General features: G+C 34.2%; 1 protein-coding gene across 5 annotated transcripts in view; it reads right to left on the bottom strand.

Annotated features, from left to right (window-relative positions):
* The window catches only part of CARMIL1 (capping protein regulator and myosin 1 linker 1), a 413,672-nt gene that overhangs the window by 88,730 nt on the left and 309,296 nt on the right, over window positions 1–15,646 (bottom strand). For all 5 annotated transcript variants that reach the window (XM_043975746.1, XM_043975748.1, XM_043975747.1 and 2 more), the window contains 6 exons: window positions 14,263–14,344; window positions 13,433–13,532; window positions 13,276–13,330; window positions 7,062–7,234; window positions 5,966–6,034; window positions 1,233–1,326 (listed from right to left, as the gene is read on the bottom strand). In XM_043975746.1, coding sequence (XP_043831681.1) covers window positions 1,233–1,326; window positions 5,966–6,034; window positions 7,062–7,234; window positions 13,276–13,330; window positions 13,433–13,532; window positions 14,263–14,344 — 573 coding nt within the window. The remainder of the gene's footprint in view (window positions 1–1,232; window positions 1,327–5,965; window positions 6,035–7,061; window positions 7,235–13,275; window positions 13,331–13,432; window positions 13,533–14,262; window positions 14,345–15,646) is intronic.

The following is a 15,646-nucleotide window of genomic DNA, read 5'->3' as shown; positions in this document are numbered from 1 at the left end:
GACAATATGTCTGGCATAGCAAGAATCCACAAGCTAGCTGCTCACTGACCCAATTTAAAGAAAAAAAAAATTCTGTTTTGTCTTTTGCTAAGTTGGCAAATGTGAGAAATAAAATCACATGTTTATTATGCATTTCTATACATGACCAACAAAGTCCAGCAGTGAGAGATAGAAAGAGAAATTCCATTTAAAGTAACAGTTGACAATATAAAATACTTGGGAGTCTACTTGCCAAGACAAACCCAGGAACTCTATGAACACAATTATAAAACAAATAATTCTTGCAAAAGGACAAAATATTCACATTTCTCTAACCAGATGAGGTGAATGAATTAAACTGAAGACAAATTCTATATAAATGTCCAATTATCTCAGGATAAAATTATCTTTTCCTCCCCAGAACTTGGGTGATAACTGCTTGTAGATGGATTTGTAACTTGCTTTTGTAATTATCAGGGAATAATTAGTATACAGTTATTTTTCCTGAATTTTTTCCCCTCTACTAGGCTCCAAGATCCAAGAAGGCAGGAGCCAAAGTCTACATAATTTTTCTTCCCCTAGCATCAAGTCCAGTACTCTGAGCAGAGTAGGTACTTAATAACTGTTTTTAAAAAACAATTATTTTAAAGGTTTAATTAAGTCTAAACTAATTAAATTTAATTTAAATGAAAAGTTTAATTAAATTCTGCAGGCAATAGGCTGTGGAATATTTATTAATAAATGCTTGCTAAATACAAATTATAACTCCTAATGGACACATATGAAGGAAATGATTCCTCTACAATTAACTATGCATTCAACTCCATATTCACAAGCTTTTCCTAGGAAGTTGGAGACACTAAAAGACTGAAGTTTTTATCTTTATTGTTATTTTTGGTTCCCATTATTTCATTGAAATTCAATGATACACTAAGCTTTAATTCCTGATGACTATAGTAGCCTTCCTTGGACAATGTCTTGGTGACTGAAGTAACCATGAGGCAATTCAGACATAATTCACTGTCAGAAGAGCTGTGTTTTGAGTTCTCACTCCCAAAATATATGAGGCTGGGAAAGTTACCTACCTTTTCTGTGCTTCGCTTTTCATCTGTGAAATAGTAATGATGCTACCTACATCGATCACTTCCAAAAAAATACACCAAGGGAAGTATTTTGTGAACCCTAAAGTGGGATGTATTATTATAATTGTTTTCATTAATTCTTTTTCTAAAAATGAACCATTTATACAATACCTTCTGCAGCGCCTCCTCTGTTTTTTCAGGGTTTGTCTTAAGTGCTTGGGAAGCATCATACATGGGAATAGGCATAAATCTCAAAGTATAATTCCTAAAAGTGAAAGGGCAAATGTATTATCACAAAATAATTTCCTTGCATATTAATGAATCAATTGCTTTTAAATAATGATATTCATTAGAAAGGCTAATAAGCAAAAGCATTACAGGCCCAAATTTACTTCAGGCACTTGGTTCAAGGATAAACATTTTCTAACAGACATCCAAATAATACTATTTTGGAATGCTATTAATAGCTGCAAAGTTGTTTACATTTGTTTTGTTTTGTTGTTTACATTTCTCAACAAGAATCAATATACTCCTTCCAAGTTTGTGTTCTATATATCATATAGATGGAATTTTCAGGTTGGGAATACAGTTCCAAAGTCTGGGACAGCCAAACCAAGCCTAAATGACATACCTACTTAACTTTCAGACACTAGTCATGAAAGAAGTTCTGAATTTGCTGGGAAAGTTAAAATTCAAGTTTCAAAATGGTAAACATGAAATAACCAGTGAGAAAGAAAGTGAGCAGAAAGGCAATGGCACAAGTCAAAGAATTCTGGATTAAGAGTCAGAAGACCTAAAACAGTTCTTCCATTGATAATTAATGTGATATTGGATTGGACATTTGGAAAAAAGGTGGGTAGAATTAGATGATTCTAAGGTTCCTCTTCCTAGTTCTAAAATCCTATGACTCTAGTCAGAAAAAAAAAAATGTTTAAACGAAAAAAGCCAAAGAAGAAGATCACTATGAACCCACATCCAGTATAGTTCATCACTTTTTGTATCCATGACTCCTTACAGTATGGTTTCATTCTTGCCACTGGGTTCAGTGGTAGACAATTACTCCCAATCTAAAAGTGATGATGACTTTTAGACTAAAAAAATGCATTTAGTCTGTTTTTGATTGTTCATATGATGCAGGTGGAATTGATCAGTTGTGGAGGTTATATTTTAATGTGGTTAGAGGAGAGAAAAATGTGAATATATTTTTAGGTAAAACTTCAAAGAGGAGGCAAAATTCATTTATGTATTGTTTTGTTCAGAGACATGAGGAAGCAAGATGGTTTATCAACAGTCAGTCCATTTAGGCAAAGCATTAAAAAGTAGGGAGATAATGTCACATTCCTCTAAAAAGATGTAGGAAGGAATCTTGCTGGATTCAAACACGCGTTTTAGCTGCCTTCCTATGGAAGGAACTCCTCCATTTAAATGGATACTGGACACAGTAATATAATGTATAGGTATGTAAATGTACATATACATGTAAATGTATGTGTACATGTATATGTCTCTATCTTGATTACTTGGGTCAATGAGAAGCTTTGGGGCTACTAGACAGGATATCTCTTCACAAGGAACATTTTTTTCCCAGGAACATTATCTCATTCTGTATATTTATTTGCTACTATAAAAATTCCTTATTCATTAGTACCATTTACCAGTAGAGTTCATTTTTCAAAAGACTTCAGAGAGAAAGTGGTTCCCAGTAGATCCCCTTTATCACACTTAAACTAGTTTTATTAGAATAGTACAATAGCAATTCCTAAACATAGATATTAATTGGGAAATGGTATTAGATGATTTAACACCATTGCATTATGTTATTATATAACAGGTATTAAGATACAGAGCACTGCAGGAAAAAATGCTCTTGTAGTCTCAATGTTGTTATGATTTAATTAAAAAAAACAGGTAGAGAAAGAAAAAACTAATCAATTTCATTTATGAAGTTTTCAATTTTGTTTTGTTTCAGCAAAATGCTTTTGTTTAGCTTAAAAGAATCAACCAACCATAAGTAGGAGACAATGTGTCCATTTTACAATCTTTGTGACTTTCTTCTCCCACACCCAATTTTTTACATACCAGCACAGTAGGTTTAAAACAAATGACATCAGCAAATGTTAGCATCTAAACGCTGGCAGATTCTACCAAGCTGGAAAGGTTTCTGAAATAGGGCTGGCAATAGATTGTGTGTCTATCACCCAAGACCTAGCCTTGGCTATATCTGAATAGGTACATCACCAGAAAGGTTGTTTTTTTTTTTTTTTTTACAACCACAGCAGTTCATGAATATTGTCTACTAAGGCATAGAGGAGTTTTTGATTTCTTATCAAAAGAGGGTGCACACACACCAATAAAAGGTTAAAAAATATTTTGATATTATGATGTTAGAGGGCCCTGATTCATTAAACTGACTCAGGAATTTGGTGCACAAACATTAGGCTTTGTATGACCAGAAAGGGCAAATCCTTTACAATGAAATTGAGATAATAGCTACATTTCAAGGATCCATAAAACAGTAATCTCAGAACAAAAATAATTGGGATTTTGCACTTTGTAATAAGGGTAGTTATAGCAATCTCTGCTCTCCTTCAAGACTCAGCTGAAACTCCATCTTCTTCTATATGAAACCCTTCCTGATCCCCAGCCATTAGTATATTATTTCTCAAAACTGTGCTGTACTCATTTTTTATAGATCATGCATATACTTATGTATAGATGTGTAAGTACAGGTGTACCTATACATGTATGTATGTTTGTATAGCTATATACTTCATGCACACAAATAGATACTGATAAATATACATCTATACATATGTATGTATTTCTGTATATACATACATATACATGTGAATATATACCTATAAATATACATGCTGCATCCAGAAAGGTATGTTTTCTTAAATGCTTCAATGAATCCTTGATCTCACTGAGGTGAGGACTCTCTCTACTGATAGCCACATGTCCCTATACTTCCTCACCCTCATTCTGTTCAGTTCTTGCCCATGTTCTCCCAAAGAACCTTTATAAGGGATTTATCCAAGGGGCTGCAGGCTGGACTAAAAAATAAGACTAAAAAAAAAATACATTTTAGCAGCATAGTACTAAGCAACCTAGCTGTTATCCTGCCTTTTTTTTTGCAGGGTGGGGGTGGGTATACCTTCCTTTTCCAAACACACACACTACCTTTATGATATCCCTTAACACTGCTTTTTCCCTCTATGCTTCTTTTCTGTGGGTAGGCCACATGTTGCAGCTTACCCTTCAATGGGGGAAGAAAGGAAAGCAGTTATTAAGCATCTACTTATATACCAGGCACTATGCTAAATACTTTATGAAAATTATCTCATTTGATCCTCAAAACAACTCTGGGAGGTAGGTACTATTTCACAATTGAGGAAATGAGACATGGGGATTAAGTGACTTGACCAGAGCCACACAGCTAGCAAATATCTGATGCTGGATTTGAACTCAGGTCTTCTTGACTCCAATCCCAGTAGTTTATTCATTCTATCCACTATGCATCTAGCTGCCTCTCTAGTAATCAGAGGGAAGAAGTCTCATTGATTACTCAAGGATAAAATTTGAGACTGTGGAAAAAGAAGCAATTGAGTTGTGACCACTGATGTAGAATGTTAAACCAAAACTGTACTTCAAAAGATTATGACATTTTTCTTGTTCAAGATTGCTATACATCTTATCTCAGGTTGTCTTGGGGGTAAAAATGTCCAAGGGCATAGGAGACTACCATGGCTCAGACATTTCTCTTTCTAGGCAAGAAATCCTTCAATTAAGAATAAAGTAAAATTAATTTAAAAATTGTTTCTGATAGACTCAGGCCTGTAAATTAAAGCACAATATTTTTTTCCTATGAAAAGAGCAAAGTAAATTACCACCAGGTTCAGGTCCATAATATCTTGATTTCATTTTGATTTGTTCTCCTGCCAGTTTAGTATGAAATTCCAAATAAAAGTTTCCAAAATGAGCAAAATAGTTTTGCCCAATAAGAAACAGGTCAGGAATGGCATTTACACTATTATTATGATGAGAAATGCCATATCATGTGTATTAACTTAGAAGCTAGTATTATTCATGAGTTAGAATCATAGAATGAGATGGGATTTTTGAGGTCACACAATTCAACTTCCAACCTGGATAAAGAACATACTTTTTTTTTTTTTGCGGAGCAATGAGGTTTAAGTGACTTGCCCAGGGTCACACAGCTAGTAAGTGTCAATTGTCTGAGGCCCAATTTGAATTCAGGTCCTCCTGAATCCAGGGCCGGTGCTTTATCTACTGTGCCACCTAGCTGCCCCTGAGAATATACTCTTATTAAGTACCTCCTAGGTACCACACACTGTACTAAGCATTTTACAAATGTTATGTTCTTTGATCCTCACAATAACCCTGAGAGGTAGATGCTATCATTATCCTCATTTTGCAATTGAGGAAACTGAGGTAGACAGAGAGGTTAAGTGACTTTCCCAGGGTCACACAAAGCTATTAAGTTTCAGAGGCTGGATCTGAATTCCAATCTTCCTGATCCCACTCTCAGCGCTCTCACTCACCACAGCGCCAGTTGCCTTACCTTTACAAAATACTTTGTAGTTTTCCTAGTGCTTTCACATACATGATTGAATTTGGTGGCTACATTAGTATAACGAGGTAGGTAGGGAAGGCAGTTTTGACTGGTGAAATTGAGATTTTGTGACTTGTTCAAAGTCATACAGCTACATGTTAGTGAGATGAAAACAGACCCAGATCTGATTCCTAAGCCAAATTCTATCTCTTTAAAAAAAACACTGACTGCTATCAAGGAAATGTAAGGGCATTTTGTTTGTTTATCCTTTTGCCCCAAAATGGAAGCATTTTTATTTTTCTAGAAAAGAACCCTATCAAAAACTTACTTCTCCATAGCAACAGCTATATCCTGGAAACCTTGTGCAGTGATGTTGTTCTTGTCCCAGATGACAGTCCTGTTTGAAAAAACAAATTACAAAAATGGTCATAGGCAGTTAAGGGAGAGAAGAGTTTTCCAGCAAACCCAAATGCCCTCCAGACACTGTCTTTAGACAGTGACATAATACTGATGTTACCCTTACATCTGAAAAGGAAAAGGTAATAAAAAAATATGGGCTTTCCTTCTGTATTACTTTAGTATTATATCCAGCAAGAGAACATATATTGAAGCAAAAAAGAAAATGAAAGATAATGTGACATATAAGTGCCAACACACTTATATAATAGAAACAGCAGCAGTAAAAAAAAAGTATTATTTGGATTTCTATAGACAAGAAAACTCTAGATACTGAAATTTCTAATATCCCCAAAATACAGGTCTTCAATCTTGTACCTTTTAATTAATGCTGAAGCTATCCAGAAAATATGTAACGACAACAACAACAAACACAAACAAAAAAAGCTAATATAGGCTTAATAATAAAAGTCTTGTCAAACTCCATCTTGTTCTAGGGAACTAATATGTAACCTTATTTCATATACTGTACATGTTGCCCAAATGACTCATTATATTTGGATGAATAATCCCAAAAGATGAAAACTATTTGTTTTTTGTTGAGCAAACCAGTTCATTTGCTAATATTTAGTTTTTAAAATTCAAAGTCAGGGTTTTGGGTTTTTGAAAACTCAGTCATGTGACCAGCTATGTTTTCATATGGCGATGACAGGGATCATGACTGGAGAAACTGTATCCTTGTTGATTGTCTTGCCATGTTAGGGTTATTTCCTTTTGTTCAATGGCTTACAAGTACCTCATTTTAATCTCAACAATGAGTCTGAACTAAGAGTGTTGACATTAGGCTCACCTGTAACAGAAGGTAATACATGGATTTTGCAAAACGATCAATGGAACTCTACTATCGTCTGAGCAGAGCAAACACCATCCCCATAAGAAAGCATGGACAACAGATACTGATTTGAGTCATCCCACTGTTCCCTTTAAAGAATTAAAAACTCAAGGGGACAATTTTTTTCCTTTCATACCTGAGCTTAGTGTTGATCTGCAGGGCTTTTGCCAACATCTTTGCTCCCATGTCCCCCATTCCATTTCCACTGATGTCCACTTTGGTTAGAGAGGTATTGCTGCCCAGAGCATTGATGATAATGGTTACCTCTGTTTTGAGTTTGGAGTCTGCAAGGGATAAGGACTGCAAAGGCTGTAGATTGAACAACAAAGACAAGTACAGCAATGCCATCAGGTTTGTAACCACCTTCAGTAAGTATGAGAGAATTGATCTGATTAAATTTCAAGATGAGTCTTTTTCACTCCTCTTAAGAAAATGGTAGCAATAAATGAATTTCAGTCCTTCATTTGAAATGATTCTTATTTAACCCTCGTTGTTTAGTTCCTAGTGCCAGCCAACCAACAAATTTCAGATGAACATGCATTACAAAAAATGACCGGGTAAAAGAAATGGAATAAAAGACATTATTTAAAATATGTCTGACAGAAAAAGAGAAAACATAAATTGTTAATACAAGTAAAAAGGTTCAACTTTACTAAAAATTGAAGAGAGAAGCAAATGAAGACATTTTGGGATACCACCTCATACCTGTCAACTTGGCAAAAATAATTAAGAAATGTGTATCTTAGTGCTGACAGGGCTGAGGAAGAACAAGTCCAGTCATTCATTACCAGTGGAACTGCAGACTTGCAGATTTTTTTTCCTGGCAATACATAGTAAAAGTTATAGAAATAAATATAGCCTTTGGCCCAACAATTTCACTGTTGGAAAGATGCCCTGAAAGTGTTAGAAAAGCAACAAAAAAAGAGTTCTTTCTTCAAAGATTTCCTAACAGCAATAATACGTAATCATATAAACCTGGAAACAATTCAAATGTCCAACAATAAGGGAATGAATAAATAAATTATAATATGTTAATAATATAATAGAATATTTCAATATAACTACAGCCATATAAGAGTAAAAAAGCAAATGTGAATAAATGAACAATCAAAATCCTGATAAGGACTGAGATAGAATGAATAAAAAATTGTCAGACTTCATTCATTGAACTTAAATAATTAAAATGTAAATAGTTACAAATCAAATTTACTTAGTTATATTAGCATTCAATGTTGTTTATAATGAAACATTAAAGAAAAAAAATCTGATGGGATATGAATGGGGACCAGTTATGTATTGAGAATTAGACAAGACAGACAACTTTCCATCCTCAAAATACTAGAAGGAAAAAGGTGTCTGTTTCTAGCATCACTGGTAGATTCTATATGGGAGATTGATGATAAAACATAGATAGGAGCTATAGAGGATATAAAAGTATGGAGAGAATACTCACTCCAGTAGAGTATAACAATAAACTGGCTTCTCTCTTCTAACTTAACAATAATAAATGATAATAACAATAGCTAGCATTTCTATAGAACTTTAAAGCTCCTAAAGAGTACTTTAGATCAACTAGGTGGTACAGTGGATAAAGCACTGGCCCTGGATTCAGGAGGACCTGAGTTCAAATCCAGCCTCAGACACTTGACACTCACTATGTGATCTTGGGCAAGTGACTTAACCCTCATTCCCCCGAAAATAATAATAATAATAATAATAATAATAATAATAATAAGAAGAAGAAGAAGAAGAAGAAGAAGAAGAAATTAATTATTTAATTTTAAAGAGAGAGAGAGAGAACACTTTACAAGTGCTAATTTAATTAACAAAAGTCCTAGAAGAGTTATTATTATCCCTATGTAACACATGATGGAACTGAGGGATATTAAGTGACTTGTCTAAAGTTAAGGAGATACTAAGTTTCTTTGGTAAAATCTGATGTGCTCCCTGATTTGAAGTTCAACAATCTAACCAATGTACCACATAGCTGCTGGTTTGTAGGCCAGTGGGATTAGACAATAACATGTTAGTCACCAGTATTAGATGTTAAGGAAAGAATCTCTCGAGTACTAATAATGGCCAATCCAATTTAAAAAAAGATCTTATGGTGAAATTTTCTTTTTTTGGGGGGGTGGTCAATGAGGGTTAAGTGACTTGCTAGTAAGTGTCAAGTGTCTGAGGTCAGATTTGAACTCAGGTCCTCCTGAATTCAGGGCCAGTGCTTTATCCACTATGTCACTTAGCTGCCCCCAGTGAAATTTTCTAATGGCCACTAAAGCTATGCTTCTTTCTTCACCTCTATCTTTGTTCTTATACAAGATGAAACCTATAGAGAGCAAACAACAACAAAGTAGACCTGCATAAATTCTGAATTGATGAACCTTATTATCTAATTTTAACTATGAAGCAAATTTATATGGTATACATAATTAGTATAATAAGAAAAAGGAATGAAAATAATTTGAGTTGGAAAATTCCTTTGGAAATATATACAAAAATAGTCTGGAAATAAGTTTAATTATCATCCAGTTAAGCAAATCAACTAATATTCTCTGAAGTCAATGACTGTATAGTTCCAATTGCTTAAGAACTGAAAGTTTGTTTTTCTTTATTTTATTTTATTATTATTATTCTTTTTTTTATGCGTGGCAATGAGGGTTAAGTGACTTCTCCAGGGTCATACAGCTAGTAAATGTCAAGTGTCTGAGGCCGGATTTGAATTCAGGTTCTCCTGACTCCAAGGCTGGTGCTTTATCCATTGTGCCACCTAGCTGTCCCAAGTTTGTTGTTCTTATAAAAAGTCTCTATATGGAGCCATTCTACAATAAAAACTAACAGCCCATTTAATATACAGGCTTCATCCCTAAAGTCTTTCCACATATCAAAAAGAGAAGTCCAAACTTCTCACTTTTAAGCACTCCCCAATAAAACGATTGAGGCAGCGGAACTTTGGACTTCAAATTAGATTTAATTAAGACTCAGGTTGGAATCCTGCTTGAGAGATTCTCACTAGCGTTGTGAGTCTGTTCAAGTTTTTTAAGCTATTTGAGCCTGGGACTTATACTGTAAAATGCAGAGAATTAGCAATACCTACCACCCAGCAATGTTTTGAAGATTTACTGAAATGTATGTAAACACTTTACAAACCTTAAAGTGCCACAGTCCCATTACAACTATTATGAATAGCTTGGGCCCAAAATATAACTCATTGTTTAGCATGTAATATAACCATCAAGCAAACACAGTCTTCAGATGTCCAGGCTTTGAATGACTAATAGTAGCTAGCACCTATATAGTACATTCAGCCTGAAGAAGATAATTTAATATTTAAGTGAAAACAAATGCACTACTGTTTTCTTTATAGAAAGCAACAATCTCTTATCATCTCAATAATCTATTTTCAATGATGCTTCCCCTACCCCACAACCCCAAAGAAAATTTTCTTTCAATACTAGAAAACCACCAATACCTAAGTCAGTTTAGTGGTGATTCTCATTCTACAATCAGAATCAAATACACATTAATTAACACTTAAAATAATAGGCAAGGCCATTAATTCAAACAAAAATGTATGAATGACATAATATTTATAGGGTCACCTTTATTCAATTTAAAAAAATTTTTAAATTGTTTTATTTTTTGGTGGGTCAATGAGGGTTAAGTGACTTTCCCAGAGTTACACCACTAGTAAGTGTCAAGTGTCTGAAGCTGAATTTGAACTCAGGTCCTCCTGAATCCAGGGCCAGTGCTTTATCCACTGCACCACCTACCTGCCCCTATAGGGTCATCTTTAAAAAATAATAGAAGTTTACCACATAATTCTTCTATTCCAATTTTTTATTATTCCTTCTCTTAGAAGACATCATTTAAAAATTCTAAGTAAAGCACAGTGAGGTCCACTCATGACAAAAGTAGTATTTTTCTATCTTTTCCTTTCACCTTTTACTTCTTAATTCTATCCCAGTGGCTCCATACTTGGGAGTATGACAACCATAGGTAGAGAAAAATATGGTCTAAGTACACCAACTCACTGCATCCAAATTTTCAATTGAAACGAACAGTATGATATTGGGGAAATAAAATGCTTCATGGACTAACAAAGAAATCCTCTTTCAAAAACAACATTCCCATGTAAAATGCAAATGAAGTGCTCATGTATATTTAAAACTACTTAAAAACAACAACTCTGTCAAATGAATCCAGATTTTCTTCCTGGTTGTATTTTTGTAGTAATAAGATGCACGTACAGATCATTTTAAACATTCTACTCATTACTGATTCAGAAGTAGGGAAAAAAAAGCAATATGCTAATTGCTTTTCTTACAAGTCACCCACTTTTCAATGACATGAAAGTAAAAAAAAAAATCTTTTAATTATAGGGTGCTGTTAGTAACAAGGCTGTGTGTGCTTTAACACGGCACAGTTCTCTTTTAAATACCATACCTGCATTCTCCCCAAGAATGCTTTCAAAGAATTTCTAAAACTACCAGGATACGTTTCAGTTAGATATAAAAGGAACCTTTAGAATTAGAGAAACAGATTTTTAAGGCTTCTAATGAAATAGAAATTAAATAAAAACCTAAGACTATATTACCTATTCTATTTGTAAAATGTTAAATGTATAGTTTAACAAATATTTTAGAGTAGACATTAAATATTGCCTCACAGGATTAGCTTCCCAAACCTTAAAAAGCTGTGGCAGTTCAAATAACCTAGGATACCCAGATTAATTACTAAACACCAGTCAAGACAAAAGTAAAGGTAATTGATGTAAAGTGAAATTATGTTATAAACATTGAAGGGCACTGAAGCTAGAATATACAAGTTAGATACCAAGGCTATCTCTAGCTTCAATAACAGGAACAAGGTAGGTATTTTATGAGCACTGGATGATCTAAAGCATTTTTTAATTCGTTAAATAATAAATGAAGCCCATTGCCTAATCTGCAGTTTGTAAATTAGATTAGCATAAGCCCAATATAAAGGAAGTTGCATTCAGAAACTTGGAGGGATAAATCCTGTCTAATTTCTTATGCTAGTGGGAAACCTCCCACAATTGTCCAAGCTCATAGTCATACAACATCCTGATAGGATGTTGACAAGAGCAGAAGACAAAGTACTGGGTGTGCAAAAAACCCCAGAAAGTATTCTAATCCCCAGTATTCTGCAGGTCCCTTCTGCTTCCCACTAGTTTCCTTAACAATTTTGAGAGGTACTTAAGAAATCTTATAAGAAGATATTGCATGCATATTTCTGGCTAACTTGATCTTACATATTGAACCAAAGTGTAACTTTGGAGGGATGTCAGATGGAATTTCCTTTCGTAGGAATATTATTACTCCTGGTGGAGCTAGACAGGGAGAACAAGTAAGATTCTTTCAAAACATAAACAGATTAATATAGGAAATCATAGCTATGGACCTTCAAAGTTGCTATAAAAATAAAAAAAGGCATCAATGAACAGTGGGGGGATCCCGCTATCCCACTCCATGTGCGCACACACAAGCACACACACACAGGGTGTGATAGGAGGTTTTTTTTTAAAAGATAATTATATATAAAGTTATATTCAGTGTTCAAATCTGGACTATGTTAAGGGACTTTCAAAAGGACCCAAATACAGGTAAGGGGGGGAAAAATGCTAGGAATTAAATTAAAAGGATTAAAAGTCAAGCTTTCCTCATGTCTCAACAATCCCACCCACCCCCAACCTAGTATAAGATAGTTTTCTTTTCTAGTGTTCATGAAATAAAAGTATCATGTGAAGACATTTTAAATTTAATCATTTTCTCCAGAGGGAGCCTTAGTCAAGGACAACCAAAAGGGGATGAGTAGGTAGGATTTACGGAGCATAATGACAAACTCTTAGGAAAATGTGGCTGGCTTTTTATGCTTCTCGCAATTCTGCAAAACTAAATGAAATTCAAATGAGTCATTTGATGTTTCCCAGCAAGAGCTAAGGTCATGGGGCCACCTATTTGCAGGAAGCACAAAAACTTGAGTCTAGGGTTGTCATTTGACCTTAAAGAAATAAGGTTAATGTAGAGAGGGATCTAAGAGTCAAAATTTACTGACCTTTTTATCTGTAAAGATAACCTTCCAGTAATAAACAATGAATTAGGTATATATGAAAATGAGGACATGAATTGCTAGTGTATTTAATCTTACTAACACATCAAAACCTTTAACAGACAGTGTGCGTCACGTTCTCTAAAGAATACACTTAGGACAAAGTTACCTATAGGGTCAGATATATTTGAAAGCATATAGGGATTAACTCACTAAAAAGGGTCTAACAAGGAGAATAAAGCCAGAGATTTTAAGAAAAAGATTTTAAAAACAATACTCACTGATTCTTCATCTTGAATCATCTGTACTAAGTTATCCAAAACAGGTGTAAGATTTCTAAAGGGATTTTAAAAATGGAGACAATTGAATCACATCAACAGCTTTAGTGAGGTTGGTTGCTTTAATTGAGTCATTTTCAAAAAAGGAAAATACTCTTACTTGGATTTCATATTATTGAAATTTTTGCCCAATGCCAGGTGTTGTATTGATCTGTTCTTACTAAGCCATACTATCAGTGTGGAGAGGTCAGATTCCAATCCTAAGAGCAAACAGGATAAATTCAGAATCAAAACACAAATAGGACAGAAGGAAAGTTACTTTCAGATGGGCAAATTTACACACTAATATGACAGCCTTGGGGATTCTTCACCATTCATTCTCAAAGTTCTTTTTACTCTCCTTTCACTTCCTATTACTTCACAGGGATAACCTCATTCTCTACAATGACTCATCCAAATCTCTCTCCACATCACTGGCTAGTTATATACTTAGTCAGCAGGAAATGGGGAGAAGAGTGAGAGGAGAGCAACAGCTTAATCCTTTATCCTCACTAGGATAACCAGCTTACTTGTTGTTAGCATAGGGAAATTTTCTTTTCTTTTTCTTTTTTGCAAAGAGTTGATACTAATGAAATAAGTAATGGGGAACACAATATCTGTTGTGCCCAGAATAAACAGGACAGTTTCAAATTCTCTGGAAGAAAAGAAGGAAAATGTTCCATTTGATCTCATTCCCCTCATGCAGATTTGGTCAGATATTTATTTCTGCAAGAGCTAAAAACACTGTTCAATTTCTTAAATATATTCTTGCTAAATTGAAAAAAAAACATTCCCTATTTTAAGATGGCCAATGACATTCCTATCTGGTGAGTTTCCTCATTGAGATCACATGGTCTTCTTTCTCTAATCTGTTCTTACTCCAAGAAATATTTTATATTTCTTTTTTCCCCTTTTCTTCCATCCCGCAACCATCTTTTGTCCTGTACTTACCATTATCTGAAATGTCTAAACTGGTAATGTTGTGGATTTCAGCAATGCAGCCTTCTAACACCTGGGCACCTCCTGATCTCAGCTAGAACACACACAAACACAGACCTGTCAGCAAAGTCTGTAGCTACTGGAGATTCATAAGAAAAAGACTGAAATAGTAGCAAGGGTCTTAAAAATAAAGGTGTCAACCAAAGAAAAAATGTACAGCATACCTTACTGGAAACAACACTATGCAAGGAAGAAGCATGAATTTAGTCCTTACCACCTTGAAGAAATTCCCCTTCTTTCCCACTTTATCAGATCTGAGCTCTACCACCCCACCCAAAACAGCAGAAAAAATATTAACAAAGCAAGTCTTTTCTCATTTCCACAACTAACAAAGGCAGCTTTCATTTTGCCTTGAAGACATGGTAAAATTTATACCCTAAAAGCAGCTCATTCTAATCACATCAAAGAAACCAAATCAAGAAAAACAATTACTCAGTAAAAAATTTGTCAACTAGTCCATCCTGTGGACTTTGGGGTTGACCTTTTTTAAAAAGATGTGTATAATCACTGTGAAGTAGAGGGATTCAGCTATGTTAGGATGAAATTTTATATATCTATATATATATATATATCTCCAAGCTCTGTGAATTATAGAAAAGAAAAATTAAGATAGTTTATTTAGTAAAATCACAAGATAGTTCTTTTTCCACTATGGAATTCCTTTTCAGAAGAGAAACACTACCCAGATAATTTTTTCCTCAAAAATATGAGTACTTTTTAAACTTTACATTTCTTGTTTTACTTAGCTTTATTGTGTTTTCATTTGCAACATGGCTAATATGGAAATGTTTTGCATGACTTCACATATATAACTGATATTAAATTGCTTTGTCTTCAGGAGGAGTGGTTGGAGGGGAGTTTGGAATTTAAAATTTTTAAAAATGAACGTAAAAAATATTTTTACATGGAACTGGGAAATATCTGATGAAATAAAAATACATTTAAATATGAATAAAAGAATTAAAATATATTTAAAATATGGTTAAAAAGTCTGGCAAAACTCAGCTGGCATAAGTTATTTGGCTTTCTTTTTGCACAGTAACAACTGGTAAATTTAATGTGGGTAAGGATACCTTTCTATTTCATTTATTCATTTTTTTAAACAAAATGAAGAAGCATAATATATAGAATACTAAACAGGAATTTAAAGACCTAGTTTGACTTCATTACTGTTGGAAGAAATTGTTTTCATTCTATAGGAAATCTTAAGCAAATCATGCAGGCTCTCTTGTGCTTTAGTTTTTGCATCTATGGACACTGGGATGAGGCTGGGGCTGGAGCTACAAGGCTGGTAGGACTGGAAATAGATGACTTCAAAGGTCTCTTCGAGCTTTAA

The sequence above is a fragment of the Dromiciops gliroides genome, chromosome 1, assembly GCF_019393635.1.
Source record: "Dromiciops gliroides isolate mDroGli1 chromosome 1, mDroGli1.pri, whole genome shotgun sequence".
Taxonomy (NCBI): domain Eukaryota; kingdom Metazoa; phylum Chordata; class Mammalia; order Microbiotheria; family Microbiotheriidae; genus Dromiciops; species Dromiciops gliroides.
Note: the sequence above shows the minus strand (reverse complement) of the source record. Positions and strands in the feature narration are given on the sequence as shown.